The sequence below is a fragment of the Elephantulus edwardii genome, unplaced genomic scaffold (genome assembly GCF_000299155.1).
Source record: "Elephantulus edwardii isolate Elephantulus edwardi_28Jun2011 unplaced genomic scaffold, EleEdw1.0 scaffold00028, whole genome shotgun sequence".
NCBI lineage: Eukaryota > Metazoa > Chordata > Mammalia > Macroscelidea > Macroscelididae > Elephantulus > Elephantulus edwardii.
In genome coordinates this window covers 19,264,453-19,279,648 of record NW_006399778.1, presented here as the reverse complement: position 1 = coordinate 19,279,648, position 15,196 = coordinate 19,264,453, and the positions used below count along the sequence as shown (strand labels likewise).

The 15,196-nt window shown below is 41.8% G+C and overlaps 1 protein-coding gene across 1 annotated transcript in view; it reads left to right on the top strand.

Moving 5' to 3' along the window:
* Positions 1 to 15,196, top strand: part of FHAD1 (forkhead-associated (FHA) phosphopeptide binding domain 1) — a 248,176-nt gene that overhangs the window by 35,258 nt on the left and 197,722 nt on the right. The window contains 1 exon segment of the mRNA XM_006883707.1: positions 10,180 to 10,386. Within this exon segment, the coding sequence (XP_006883769.1) occupies positions 10,180 to 10,386 (207 nt within the window).

Sequence of the window (15,196 nt, the reverse complement as noted above, 5' to 3'; positions counted from 1 at the left end):
TGTAGAGAAATCCAATTGACTTTTGTATGTTGGTCTTGTATCCTGCCACTTTGCTAAATTGGTCAACTATATCCAGTAGTTTTCTTGCTGAATCTTTAGGGTTTTCTAGGTATGTTATCATATCATCTGCCTATGGAGATAATTTTACTTTCTCTTTGCCAATTTGGATACCTCTTATTTCCTTCTCTTGTCTTATTGCTATTGCTAAGACTTCCAATACAGTATTGAATAGGAGAGGTGATAGTGGGCATCCTTGGCTAGTTCCTGTTCTCAAAGGGAATGCCTTTAATTTCTCTCCATTGAGAATAATGTTGGTTCTTGGTTTTGCAAATATACTTTTTACTATATTGAGGAAATTCACCTCTATTCCTACTTTGTTGAGTATTTTAATCTGGAAAAGGGTGTTGGATTTTGTCAAAGACCTTTTCTGCATCAATTGATAGGATCCTGTGGTTCTTGTTCTTTGTTTTGTTAATATGGTGAATTACACTGATTGTTTTTCTTATGTTGAACCATCCTTACATACCTATTATGAATCCATGGTCATGGTGAATTATTTTTTTTATGTATTGTTGGATTTGATTGGCCAGGATTTTATTCAGGATTTTTGCATTGATGTTCATGAGATATATTGGCCTATAGTTTTCTATTTTGGTGGTATCTTTACCTGACTATGGTATCAAGGATGTGTTTGCTTCATAGAATGAGCCTGAGAGAATTCCATCTTTTTCTATTTTCTGAAATACTTTATGTAGAATTGGTGACAGTTCTTCTCTGAATGTTTGATAAAATTCACTTGTAAAACCATCTGGTCCAGGACTTTTTTTTTGGTTGGAAGTTATTTTATTATATTTTTAATTTCTTCTTTTATAATGGGTCTATTCAGGTGCTTAGTTTCAGTCTGTGTCAGTTAGGGTAAGTTGTGAATTTATAAGTATTTGTCCATTTCCTCTAGGTTTTCATATTTCTTTGAGTATCGTATTTCATAATATTCCATTGTTAACCTTTTTATTTTAGTTGGTTCTGTTGTGACATTGCTGGTTTCATCTCTTATTCAGATTAGTTTTGTATTTTCTTTCTTTCCCTTTGTTAGTTTTGTGAGTGGTTTGTTGATTTAATTGATCTTTTCAAAAAACCCAACTCCTAGTTTTGTTGATGGTTTCAACTCTATTTTCTATTTCATTTGTTTCTGCCCTAGTTTTTATAATTTCACTTTTTTTAGAGAGTGTCAGGTTTTCTTGCTGTTCTTTTTCAATTTGTTTGAGATGTTAGGTTAGAGAGTCAACTATAATTTTTCCTTGTCTTTTCATGTGTTTGCTTATTGCTATAAATTGACCTCTAATTTCTGCTTTGGCTGTTTCCCAGAGGTTTTGGTAAGTTGTGTTTTCATTGTCATTTGTTTCAAGAAACTTTTTTATTACTTCTAATACCCACTCATGTTCAAACAAGGTGTTGTTCAGCTTCCAAATGTATGTGTTTTTTTGTCCTCTTGTTATTAATTTCTCATTTTGTAGCATTGTGGTCTGAGAAGATACTTTCTATTATTTCTGTGTTTTTGAAATTTTTTGATGCTTACCTTGTGACCTATAATGTGCTATATTCTTGAGAATATTCCATGCACATTGAAGAAGAAGATATACTGTGCTTTCATTGCGTGGATTAGCCTATAAATATCTGTGAGATTGAGTTGGTTTTTTGTGTGGTTTCATTCTTCAGCATCTTCGTTGAGTTTCTTTCTGGTAGTTCTGTCTTTTCTTGAGAGGGGTGTATTGAAGTCTACAACTCCTGTAGGGGTGTTGTCTATTTCCTTTTTCAGTTTTGTTAATGTTTGCTTTGTATATTTTGCAGCTCTATAATTTGGTGCATAGATATTTATTATTGTTATGTCCTCTTGTTCTATTGCCCCTTTAAGCATTATGTAGTGACCTTCTTTGTCCTTTGTGATGGTTTTTGCATTGATATTTATTTTATCAGAGATGGATATTGCTATTCCTCCTTTTTTTCTGGTTGCCATTTGCTTGGTATATTTTTTCCCCACCCTCTTGTTTTTAGTCTATCTTTATCTTCACTTTTCAAGTGTGTCTCTTGTAGACAGTATTTTGATAGATTATTGGGTTTTTTATCCAATCAGCTACTCTTCTTCTCTTCAGTGGTGAATTTAAACTATTCACATTCAGGATGATTATTGAGAGGCAAGGTTTTATTGCTATCATTTTGTTGAGGGGTTTTTGTTTTGTGTTGGTGGTGTTGCTGTTAACTTTAGTCCAACCTGCTTTCTGTGGCACTGAGAAAAGTAGGACATTTCTCAGTGTTTTCTACAATGCTGGTCTTGTTTTTACAAACTCTCTTATGTTCTACAGCTACAGTGTGTCTCTGGAGACTAAGGTGCCTCTGGTACAGGCCATGGTCTTTGCAATCACTTGTTATGTGTCAGAGAGCTGGATAATGACCAGGGAGGACAGAAGGAGAATTGATGCTTTTGAGCTTTGGTGCTAGAGAAGAGTGCTGAGGGTGCCATGGACTGCTAAGAAAACAAACAGATTCATCCTGGAGAGGGTTAAACCGGGCTGCTCCTTGGAGGCAAGGATTCTGAGACTTTGTCTGACATACTTTGGTCATGTTGTAAGAAGAGGGACATCATGCTTGGGAGGGTGAAGGGCAGGCGCAGGAGGGGAAAGCCCTCTGGGAGATGGATTGATTTGGTGACTGGGGCAATTGGGATGAGTATGTCAGAGACAGTGAGATTGGCACAGGACAGAACAGAGTTTAGAGCTGTTGTACATAGGGTCACTATGAGTAGCAAGTAACTTGACAGCACATAATAACAACAACAACAACTCTTAGGTTCTGCTTTTCTGTGAACATCTTGATCTCTCCTTCATGTTTTTGGGGGTTTTTATTAAATTTTATTAATTTTAATGAACATTTACGGAGATTTTGGGTTTCCATTCATTCATTGTTGCACTATTTTCTCTACCCTCACCCCCAGTTCGTTCCTCTTTTGTTCCCCCCCCCCGAAAGTCTGTTTTAATTGTCCCATTGCCACAGTGCTTGTCAAAGCCAGTTCTGATTAATCTCCTTTGTCAGTGTGTCCTTTGCCATTCCCTATCACTCCTCCCTGAGAGAGACTTCACCCTGATTCATAAGGAAAAGGGGATGGCGTATTCTCTTAGCTACTTCCTGCTTAAAAGGGATGCTGTAGGTTTCAGGGTGAAGATCTTCTCTCACTACTCTTCTCCTTCATGTTTGATGGATAGTTTTTCTCGGTATAGTATTCTGTTTGACTGTTGTGTTCTTTGAGTGTTCAATATATGTCATTCCACTCTCTTCTTGCTTGCATGGTTTCTGCTGAGAAATTGGCACTTAATCTTATTTGCTCTCCCTTAAAGGTTACTCTTTGTTTCTCCCTCGCTGCTTTCAGAATTCTCACCTTATCTTTGATTCTGTAAATTTGACTTTGATATGCCTAGGTGTTTTTCTTTTGTGGTCTATTCTAAATGGTGTTCGCCCAGCTTCTTGAATATATATTCTCTCATTCTTCATTATGCTGAGTTTTCTTCTAGTAATTCTTCCACAACTTTCTTGGTGCCTTTCCTTACTTCTTCCTGTTCTGGGATTCTGATTATGAGCATGTTATTCCTTTTGATGGTATCCCACGTTATTCTTAGGCTTTTGTCTTTTTTTTTCTTCCTTTTGATTCTGTATTTTTATTCTTGCAGATCAGTGTTGACAAATCTATCTTCTATTTCACTAGTTCTGTGTTCCATCTCTTCAGCTCTGTTCATATGTCCCTCCAACGTGTTGACAGCGTCTGAAACACTGGTCCTCATATTTTGGATTGTGGGTTTGTTTTGGGGGTGTTGTTGTTGTTGTTTATTTATTCAGATCCTCTAATGCCTTGTTTCTTCTCTCTGCATTGTTTTGGATTTTTAAAGTTCTTCTTGTTTTTGCTTGCAGAATCCTCTAATACTTTGTGTTTCACCCATTGAAAATATTTAATCATTGTTCTTTTAAATTCTGTGTCAAAAAGTTCCATCAGACTTTCTGGCTTCAGAAAATCCATTGATACTGTGTCACTTTTGGGGGGTAACCATTTATTTTGGGTTTATGAACAAGGTGAGGTAGCCTGCTTCTTACATGGCATTGTTGTGGTAGAGTTTTTCATACCTGAGGCAATAGCAGGCTCTTGGTCCCATGTCACTGCTCCAGGGGAGGGGAGGGCAACTTCTCTGCCTGAGTTTCTCTCTGAACTTTTGATTCAAAGGAAGGCTTGATTCAGTTCAGGAGAGTAAGGCTTGTGAATTAGCAGCCTCCTCTGTCAAACAACTGCTGCATCTAGGTCAGGCCAAGGTGCTCAGGGCTAAAGGCAGCTCATGCTTTGGGATGGGAGAGGAAATAAAATGGGTTCACCTGTGATACTGATGTCTCTGTCACAGTCCAGGGGGATGGCCGCGGGTCATCCTTTAGGTGTTGGGGCTGGGGCATCCAGGCTATGGGGCCAGGTCATCCAGGCGGTGCGGTCAGGACTTCCAGGTGGTAGGCTGGTGCCAGGCTTCCAGATGGCAGGCAGGAGTGTCCAAGCAGTGGGGTAAGGCCCTTCAGGTGGCCATTTCAGGGGTCTAGACAGCAGGGATTTCAGTCAGGGTGGGGGAAGACAGGCACCAGGCATTGGTGCCATGGTCTAATGCTCCAGGAAAGGTACCAGTCCAGGACACACTAAGACATTTTTAAGACAGGTACCAATTAATTGACTGTATACTCAGTGTGGAGAGTGGCACAGTGCAGTGCCCTTGCTCTTCTTACAATACCCAAAATAGTGTGCTCTAGTGGGTTACTATGAGTTAGAATTGACTTGATGACATTAAGTTTTATTTTGCTTATTGCTTATGGTTATGAACTTTGGTGTAGATTTCTAAGTAAAGGTTCTGTCTGAACACTGACTGGAGCATCCAGAGAATATGAAGCTGTAAAATAATTAGAAAGTATTTGGTTGATGTGGATGTCCTGCAGAGAGTGTCCTAAAAACAGGAATGTGCCATTGTGCCCTGAAGCTCCACACACCATCACCCACTCATTGCTATGAGTGTTAGTCAACTCCAGCTCATTGTTATTGTATTGTTATGTGAAATCTAGTTGCCTGTGACTCATAACGATTCTGTGTACAATAGCTCTGAACCCTGCCATATCCTGAGCCAATCTCATTTTCTCCAACACATTTATCCCCATTAGCCCAGTCACTGAGTCAAAATTCATCTTATCCATGATCTTCCTCCACCTTCCCTCCATCCTGTCCCTCCACCTTCCAAGGATGATGTATTTCTCCAAAGACTAGTTCTTCCTAGCAACATGCCCAAAGATTGTGAGACTTCAAAATCCTGGCCTCCAAGGAGCAAATTGGTTTCCCCTCTCCAAGACAGACCTTATTTGTTCTCTTGGAAGCCCACACTATGTTCAATAATCTTCTTCAGCACCACAAGTCAAAGACATCAATTCTTCTATTATCCTTAGTCACAGTCCAGCTCTCTGATGCATAGCAAGTAATTGTGAAGACCATGGCCTGGACCAGGCACAACTTAGCTCCAGCAACATCGTTGTTGTTCAGTACTCTGGAGAGGTCCCTGACAGCAGATTTTCCCAGTGAAATTCATCTTTTGATTTCCTGACTGCTGTTGCCAAGATTGTTGATTGCGGAACCAAACAAGCAGAAATTGTTAACAATCTCAATCTCTTCTCCATCTATCCTGGTGCTGCCAATTGGCCTAGTAGTGAGAATCTTTTCTTAATGTTGATCTTCAATCCATTTTGAAGGCTACAGTCCTTGACTTTCTGCAGCAAATGCCTCACGTTCTCAGTTTCACCAGGCAAGGTTGTGTCATCTGCATAACACAAATTATTGAGGATTTTCTCCAATCCTGATGCCACATTCTTCCTCATAAAGTTCAGCCTTCCAAATGATCTGTTCCACATATAAATTGAAAAGGTGCAGAGATAGGATGCATCGCTGATGCACACCTTTCCTGATCCTGAACTGTGCAGTGTTTCCCTGCTGTGTTCTGACTACTGCTTCCTGGTCCAATTACAGGTTTTGCATGAGCGCAATTAAGTGTTCTGGGCTTTCCATCCTTCTCAGGGTCAGCCACAATTTGTTGTGATTCACACAGTCAAATGCCTTTGCAAAGTCAGTGAAACACAGATAGACATTCCTCTGGTACGCTCTGCTTTCATCCAAGATCCATCTGACATTGGCTTTGATATCTCTAGTACCATGGTCTCTTCTTGTATTTGACCCTAAAAGACAAAGTAGAAATGTTCCAAGGCTTTCTAAGTCTGTAAATCCTAGCTGGCTGCTTATCTGTCTCATCTTTCTCCAATGGAGGACCTGTTGGGTTCAAACTGTCAAACTTTTGGGTAGCCACCTAATATTGAAGCCTACAGTGCCAACAAGTCTCCTTCTACAGCCCACAGTCAGGACATTTCCTCTCATTCATCTAGGGCCCCAGGACTGGGATATGTTTACCATTTCCTTCCAAGCACTGAATATGCTCACAGTTCTTGTGAAAATGAAATAATAGATGATTTTTCCCCTCACTGTGATTCACAAACTTCTGACGGGGTCTTTGCCTTTAGGGAAAACATAATAACACTACACCCCCTATTTAGTCAGGTACGTTCTGGCTCTCCTTAAAAGAACAATAGAAATAATAATTGCATGGGATAAAAAAAACTTCATTGTACATCAGAGTGTTTCATTTTCTTTTTAAAATGGTACTTTGAGTGAAAGTTTATAGATCATATTGTTCTTCTATTCAGCAGCTTACCCATAATGTCTCATGACCCCAGCTGTAATTCTCAGTAACAGCACTCTTCCTGGGTCTCTTCTTTCTAGTAATCCTTCTCTCCTTCTTTTTCCTGCCTTCTGAGCGTCTTTGATGAGGAAAGGATAAGGGAGGGGAGTGAAATGTTGTCCTTTAGTCTCATATAGGGAGCTCTGGTGGTTTAGTGGTAAGGAGTTGCTCTGTCAATTCAAAGCCATTACCTGCTCCTTGGGAGAAACATGGGCAGTCTCCTCCCTTACAGTTCCCTGCCTCTGAACACCCACTGGAGGGTCAGGTGTAAGTCAGTCCTATCTCTGCAGTACATGCAACAACAGCAGCAGTATAATACCATCTCTTGTGTGAAGGAGTACATTCCTTCCTGGTGTTCACACCAGAGGTTAGCCTAGTCTGTAAGGAGTTGTGCTGCTCACCCAAAGGCTCTGGTTCCCTGATGGTTAGAAGCCACCAGTGGCTTTGAAATAGAAAGAAGGGCAATCTCCTTCTGTGCGATTTACAGCCTAGGAAACCCACTGACTATGAGTCAGTCCCAACTCGACAGCAGTTAATTGAAGGAAGTTGAGATTATTTGACTGGAAGTTGAATCCAGGGATGGATTCAGTTTCAGGTTTAAAGGGTGATTAAGGGCTTTAAGCACTTCCGAATCCCACTAGAATCCATCAAACCAGAAAGGCTTATCTTAATGTATATTAAAACTTTATTAAAGGGTTGTTATAAAACTGTGACTATGTAATACAGTCTCAATCTTGTCTTAAAAAGTCAAAAAGCATGCAAGCATAGATAAGGAGTCTTTATGTGGTGCAAACAGATATTATGCTTAACTGCTAAGCACAAGATTGGAAGTACACATTCACACAGAGATGCCTGGGAAGAAAGGCCTGGTGCTTTACTTCCTGATAGTGGGTCACTGTTGTTGTTGTTGTTATGTGCCGTCGAGTCATTTCCGACTCATAGCGACCCTATGCACAACAGCTCTAAACCCTGCTCTATCCTGCGCCAACCGCACTGCCTCTGACACACCCATCCCGATTACCCCAGTCACCGAATCAATCCATCTCATAGAGGGTCTTCCCCTCCTGCGCTGTCCCTCCACCCTCCCAAGCATGATGTCCCTCTCCAAGGACCTGTCCCTCCTGACAACATGTCCAAAGTATGTCAGACGAAGCCCCAGAATCTTTGCCTCCAAGGAGTAGCTTGGTTTAATCCTCTCCAAGGTGAATCTGTTTGTTTTCCTGGCAGTCCATGGTACATTCAGTACCCTTCTCCAGCACCACAGCTCAAAAGCATCCACTCTCCTTCTGTCCTCCCTAGTCATTGTCCAACTCTCTGATGCATAACAAGCGATTGCAAATACCATGACCTGTATCAGGCGCACCTTAGTCTCCAGAGAGACACTGTTGCTCCTGAGTACCTTTGAGAGGTCCCTAACAGCAGACTTTCCCATCGCGATATGCTTTTTGATTTCCTGACTGCTGGTACCAAGAGTGTTGACTGTGGAGCCGAGCAAACTGAAGCTGTGAACACTCTCAATCTCTTCGTCATCCATCCTGACGCTGCTAATTGGTCCAGTGGCGAGAATCTTTGTCTTCTTGACGTTGAGCCTTAGTCCATACTGAAGGCTGCAGTCCTTGACCCTTCGCAGCAAGTGCATGAGGTCCTCCTCAGTTTCAGCAAGCAAGGTTGTGTCATCTGCATAACGGAGATTGTTGATAGATCTTCCACCAATCCTGATGCCACAATTCTCCTCATAGAGCCCAGCCTCTCGGATAATCTGCTCTGCATACATGTTGAAAAGGTATGGAGACAGGATGCATCCCTGGCGTACACCCTTCCCAATTTTGAACCATGCAGTGTTACCCTGCTCTGTTCTGACTATCCCCAAAGAGTGATTATTCTACACTGACATACAGGAGGTGTTCTGAGTCAGAATCAACTCCAAGGCAACTGGTTACAAGGAAGCCCAGAAAAAAAAGCCTGGAAGGATGAGACCCTCAGTATTAACAGGCTCACCTCTGAGGGGTGGGGTTACAAGAGGTTTTAATACCTCTTCTTCGTGCTCCTCTTGATTTCTCATTTTCTGAAATATTAACATGTTATTAAAAGTGAAAAGAAATATAACCATCACAGATCTCTTTAGTTGTTTGTTCCTTACTACAGGAACTTGGCCACAGGAGAAGAAAAGAAAAAAACCCAATAAATTAGACTTCAGTAGATTGAAAAATGTTTTGCTTCAAAGGATAATGCCAGGAAAGCAAAAACGTAACCTTGGAACAGGAGAAAATATTTGTAAATCACATGTCTGTTAAGAGCCTAGTTTTCAAACTATATAAGGAACACTTACAACTTAACAGCAAAAAGACAAGTAATAATTAGTAAAGAATATTCGCCTTGAGCATTGTGCCCTTTTAAAGAACCATCTTTATGGGATCGAGCTGACAACAATTCAAAAGGTCAGATAGGAAGCTCAGCAGGGATGGAGTTTGTGTTAATGAACAATTTCTCTCAACTCAATGCCATGGAGTCAGAACTGACGCATGGCTGACCTCCTGCAGGCTTTCAAAATCTGTAAATCACATGCGAGGAGATTGCCCTCCCTCAGAAAGACTGATGGATTTGAACCACCTGCCTTTGGGTTGCTAGCACAACTCTTTCCCCACAAGGCCACCAGACCTCCCTTTATGTTAATGAAGGAGGAACACTTCGGGAGAGGAGGGTGAGAATCACCAGCCAGTTGGAACTGATCGTGGCTGACCCTCCATTGGGTTTTCAGAGACAGTAAATCTTACAAGAGGAGGTTGCCCATCTTTCTCCCATGGAGTAGCTGGTGGATTCAAACCCTGTGCCTTCATGTTGGCAGCTCAACTCCACCAGAGTTTCCTATCCACTTACTTCAAATTTCTGTATTCTGTAAATGTGGTATTGTACTGATAGGTTTGTAGAAGAGTTGATATTGCTTGCTGGTATTTGTTGCTTTTGTTTGGGCCAGTTTTCCTTCTCTATCCTTAGGGACATCCCCAGATACATCCACATAAAATCAGGGAAATAGAACATGGTCAGCTCCCTGGCCAAACATTCGCCCTGTAAGATTCTCCTCGTGCCCTTTGCCACTGTCTTTCCTGATTCCCCACAGGACACCTTATGTACTCCTCTCCCAGTCTAGAGTCACATCCCTACTCCAGCACTCACCAGCTGACAGGCAAGTCACTCTACCTCTCTGACCCTCAGCACACTCACTTTAAATGAGGATTGTGTGACAACCCAGCGAGGTGACACAAGGGGAGGTGGCACCCAGGAAACAGGTCAAGTACGGTCATGTCACAACTCTGCTTTTTCCTCTCCATTTCAGTCCGCTGACATTGACAACCACCACGCGCTCATCGAATACAATGATTCCGAGCACAGTTTCATCCTCCAGGACTTCAACTCCCGCAACGGCACCTTTGTCAATGACTGTCACATTCAAAATGTGGCTGTGAAGCTGCTACCTGGAGACATCCTGAGGTTTGGGTCAATGGGACTGACCTACGAGCTGGTCATCGAAAACCCTTCCCAGGTGAGTCCCAGCCGCGGGGTGGGAGGCTCTGTGCTTGCCCCCTCCCCGCAGCCCAGGGCTAGCTGTGGGTGTGGAGCTCCAGCCAACCAGCAGCACTCTGTGGTTGCTGTTCGTGTTGTGTACCCAGGAGGCAGCAACAAGACTCCACCTTGCAAAGTGCCGACCCTCTGCTGTGTGTCTTGGGGAGTTTAGGGTGGAGGAGAGAGTCCTTGTGCCCTCTTCTGGGCATATCTTGGAATTACACTCAAGCTTGCAAAGTGGCCATCACCTAAAAAACCCCCAACAAATTCTAGATGTCTTATGTTGTTGTTGTTATGTGCTGTCAAATCACCTGTGACTCATAGTGACCCTGTGTACAACAGCCCTAAATCATGCTGTATCCTGTGCCAATCTTATTGTCTCCGACACACCTACCCTCATTACCCCAGTCACTGAACCAATCCATCTCATAGATGTGTCTTTTGTATAACAAAGTAAACTGAATCACATAGGGTTTGGGTAGTGCAAATGATTAGCAATTGACTAGTACTTGAAAGGTTGGTGGTTCAACCCCCCGGAGGCTCCTTGGAAGACAAACCTGAAGCACAGTTCTACTTGGACATGTAGAGTCATCCTGAATCAGAGTCCACTTAATGCCCGTTAACAACGATATTTCTTTCTATTAATATTGTCAGGCATTTCTTCTGCCCCACCACTAGGTGGGTTCAAACTGCCAACCTATCAATCTCTCACGGTTTCATTGCCATCATGTTTGGAGCCAGTTCGTCCCGGGCCCTCGTTGGGTTTCTGAGACTTTAAATATTGATAGTAGGAAACGGCTCATCTTTTCCCTTTCAGCAGTTGGTGGGTTTGAACCTGCAGAAAAGTGTGGCCTTTGGGTTAACAGCACAACTCTCTGCACCACTAGAGCTCCCTTAGGTCAGGTAGCCTAGTGCAAACCCAGAACAATGGATTTGTTTTTTTCCTGAAAAAGGTATAGCTGTGTGTGCAACGTTAGAAAACCTGTGGTTTTTTTTTTTAACATTCAGAGAACGCTGTGTCCATTTTAGGCATATCGACACTGCTGGGCTTGACCTGTGGCTTTATGAAAGAATATCTAAAAGGCAAGGAACTCAGTGTCCAATCACAGGGTGACCCTGAGTAACATGTGGTAGTTGTTATTATTATACCTCAGGTCAAATATGTTCTCAGGGAGGCAGCCTGAACTATGGCCCCAATTTTGACACAAAATATAACACAAAAGTTGCCCATAAAAACTTACTCCCGCGCAACAGGAGGTTCTCCAGGGATGCAGTGTGGGAGAATAGGGAGTCGTCAGTGATTTATACCTTGTGTTAAAATCCTCAAGCTGTATTCTCTTGAGCAAGTCATTTGACCTCTCTGACCCTCGGTTTTCACATCTGTAAAATGGGAGGTGGGTTGTAGCAGCAACATAATTAGGTTTAAGTTGACGACTGAGTGAGAGGATTATCATTACAAGCCTCTTAGCATATTGCCTGCTCTGTGGTTGGCACACTTTGGTGTGTTCATTCAAACAAGATGTTTCTTTCACTCTCCATGGCTAGGAAATGTCAGACTGAGAGCTCACTAGGCTAAAATCGTTGCCAGAACAAGGCTGAGTGTAAATAAATATGATTTAGAGACACCAGCCAGAACCCTGTGTCTGGGGCTCGCAGGTACCCTGCATACTTGCAGTGAGAGGAACAATGGTACCTGCAGGCTGTAGACAGTGATGTCTCATTTGATGGTCACATTTGGTTTTGAGAGTCTGGGAGAGTTTTGCAGTGACTGCTGCCTAGGTCTCTTCAGACCAACATGTTTGTGCATGGTGTGTGCAGGGTCAGCTGGCTGCTGTGAGGACGGGTTCCTGGCCAAGGATGGCTTGACTTGGCCAAAGATTCTCAAGATGGGTTTTTAGCAGCCATCCTGGAGGCATGTGGTTTGAATCCACCAGATACTCCGCTGGAAGAGAATCAGTCTCCTCCTGTGCTAGTCGGATCTGATTCAACAGTACACACACACACACACACACACACAGAGAGAGAGAGAGAGATGGGCTGTAAGTAAACACACATACACACACATGTGCATAGGCACATACATACACACCTCCCAGCATTAGAACCACACGGGGAAGAGATCAACAATGACTGAACTCACCCCAGGCTCAAGGACTGGTCCTTAATTTTGCCAATAAAATACAGGACAGTGATTAAATTTTAATTTCAGAAAAACAAAACCCCACAGTTTTTTTTTAGTGTAAGTGTGCCCCAAAGTGCCATAAAGCCACAACCCACTCATAGCTCCAGCAGATTTTCAGAGGTTGTAAATGGCACAGGAAGATATTTTCTATCTTTCTCCCATGGAGCAGCTGGTGGCTTCAAACCGTGTGTCTTTGGGTTGACATGACAACTCCTTACCCACTGGGCCACCAGAGCTCATGTTTTATTGACTATGCAAAGGTATTTGACTGTGTGGATCATAACAAACTATGGCTAACACTGAGGAGAATAGGAATCCCAGAACACTTAATTGTGCTCATACAAAATCTATACTTAGATGAAGAAGCTGTTGTCCAAACAGACTTTATGGTTTAAAATCAAGAAGGCTAAGTGCAAACTGGGTTTAGAAAAGGCCCTGGCCAATTGGACAATTAAAACAGACATTCGGCGGGGGGGGGGGGAACAAACTGGGGAGGAGGGTAGAGAAAACAGTGCAACAATGAATGAATGAGAACCCAAAATCTCTGTAAATGTTCATTAAAACTAATAAAATTTAATAATAATTTAAAAAAAAAGAAAAGGCCCTGGCTCTAGGAATATCATTGCTGATGTCAGATAGATCTTGGATGAAAGCACAGAATATGGGCAGAAGAATGTCTGTCTGTGTTTTATTGATGATGCAAAAGCATTTGAATGTGTGGATCATAACAAACTATGGCTAACATTGAAGAGAATGGATTTTTTTTTTAAAAAAAAGTTGTGCTTATATGAAACCTATACCTAGACCACGAAACCCTTGTTCAAACAAAACAAGGGAACACTGTGTGGTTTAAAATTAAGAAAGGCATGTGTCCATGGCCATGTTTTGAGCAAGCCCTGTACTGTGTTGCTGAATAAGTATTATGCAGAGTGAGTATAACTGTGTAGGTGCATAGTGTGATAAGGCTAGTGATTAGTGCAGAAATTTGGTAGAGGGGACACCTTTCTATTCAGAACCATAAAAACTGTGTGGGAAGATTCTTGCCTTGTTTCACATTTTCTCACAGTTTGTGTCATCTGGAATAAAAATTATGTCTCAGGAAAAAACCCAAAGCATGTATGTTAGGGCTGTATTCTCTCTCCATACCTGTTCAATCTGTATGCTGAACAGATTATTTGAGAAGCTAGGCTTGCCTCCGGAAACCCTGTGAACCTGGAGAAAGGATGAAAGTTATACAAGTATTCAGTTCTTTCTTTCATAGGGTCGCTATGAGTCGCCTACAACTCTATGGCACTTAACAACAACAGCAAAAGACTTTACAAAGAAGAATGTGATATTAAGATTGGAGGAAGACTCATCAACACCTTAGTTATGCAGACAACACAACCTTGCTTGCTGAAAATGAGAAGGACTTGAAGCACTTGTTGCAGAACACCAAAGAATACAGCCTTCAATGTGGACTAAAATAATGTAAAATAGAATGTATATGAATGATTGTTTGAAATGCAATGTAAATGAAACATTGTATAAAAACACAATATATATGAATGAAGCAATGTATGGGAATTACTGTATGAAAACTAATAAAAATATTTTTTCTCCCTTTTTTTATTAATTTTAATGAAAATTTACAGAGACTCTGGATTTCCATTCATTCATTGTTGTACTTTTCTCCCTGCCCACCCCTCCCCCCTCAGTACACTCTTCTCTTTGAAAAGTAAAAGTTTTATAATCCCTCCCCCAAGGTCCACTCCACTATGCATAAAAGTTTGTGGGTTTTTTTTAAAGTAAAGGTGCACCAAAGAAGAGAAGATGCTAGTCTAGATGATAACATATTTTGATAAAAACAAAAGGGGGGAAATATGGGAAGCCAAACTTTATACCAAATATTATATGAAAACCCTTGTTCAGGAATTGAAGAAATTACAGATATATAAGTTAGGATTTCTCTTGTGGCAGATCCTAGAAAATTAGCTGTTTGTTCCCTGCAAGACAGGAGACAGCAAGGGGCCCCCTACAGAGGGCGTGTTACTTCCTGAGCTAGAGTTCACCCTGAGGCATCAAAGTTAATACTTAAGGGTAAACCAAATTCTTGCATTTGTGAACCCCTCCTTCCTGAGTCAAGCAGAAGGTTTTCAATAGAAAGAGCTTGGCTTCATTTGCATTGAATTCTTTTTATGATTTACTTCCTGATAATTTTCAATAAAGACAGAGAGGCTTGTCTTGGGGTCTTTAGTCAAGAACTACTGGCCCCCTGTTTTATGCTCTCTGCTCTATCACAAAAAAAAAAGTAAAGGTCCTCACCACTGGGCCAATAGACAACCTCATAATGGATAAATATAGGATTGAAATTGTCAATGATTTCGCCTTGCTTGTATCGAAACTAAACACTCTCAGCACCAACATTCAGGAGATAAGGAGACATTGTTGTTGTTGTTGTTGTTGTTATGTGCGGTCGAGTCGTTTGCGACTCATAGCAACCCTATGCACAACAGCCCTAAACCCTGCTCTATCCTGCGCCAACTGCACAGACCCCGACACACCCATCCCGATTACCCCAGTCACCGAATCAATCCATCTCATAGAGGGTCTTCCCCTCCTGCGCTGG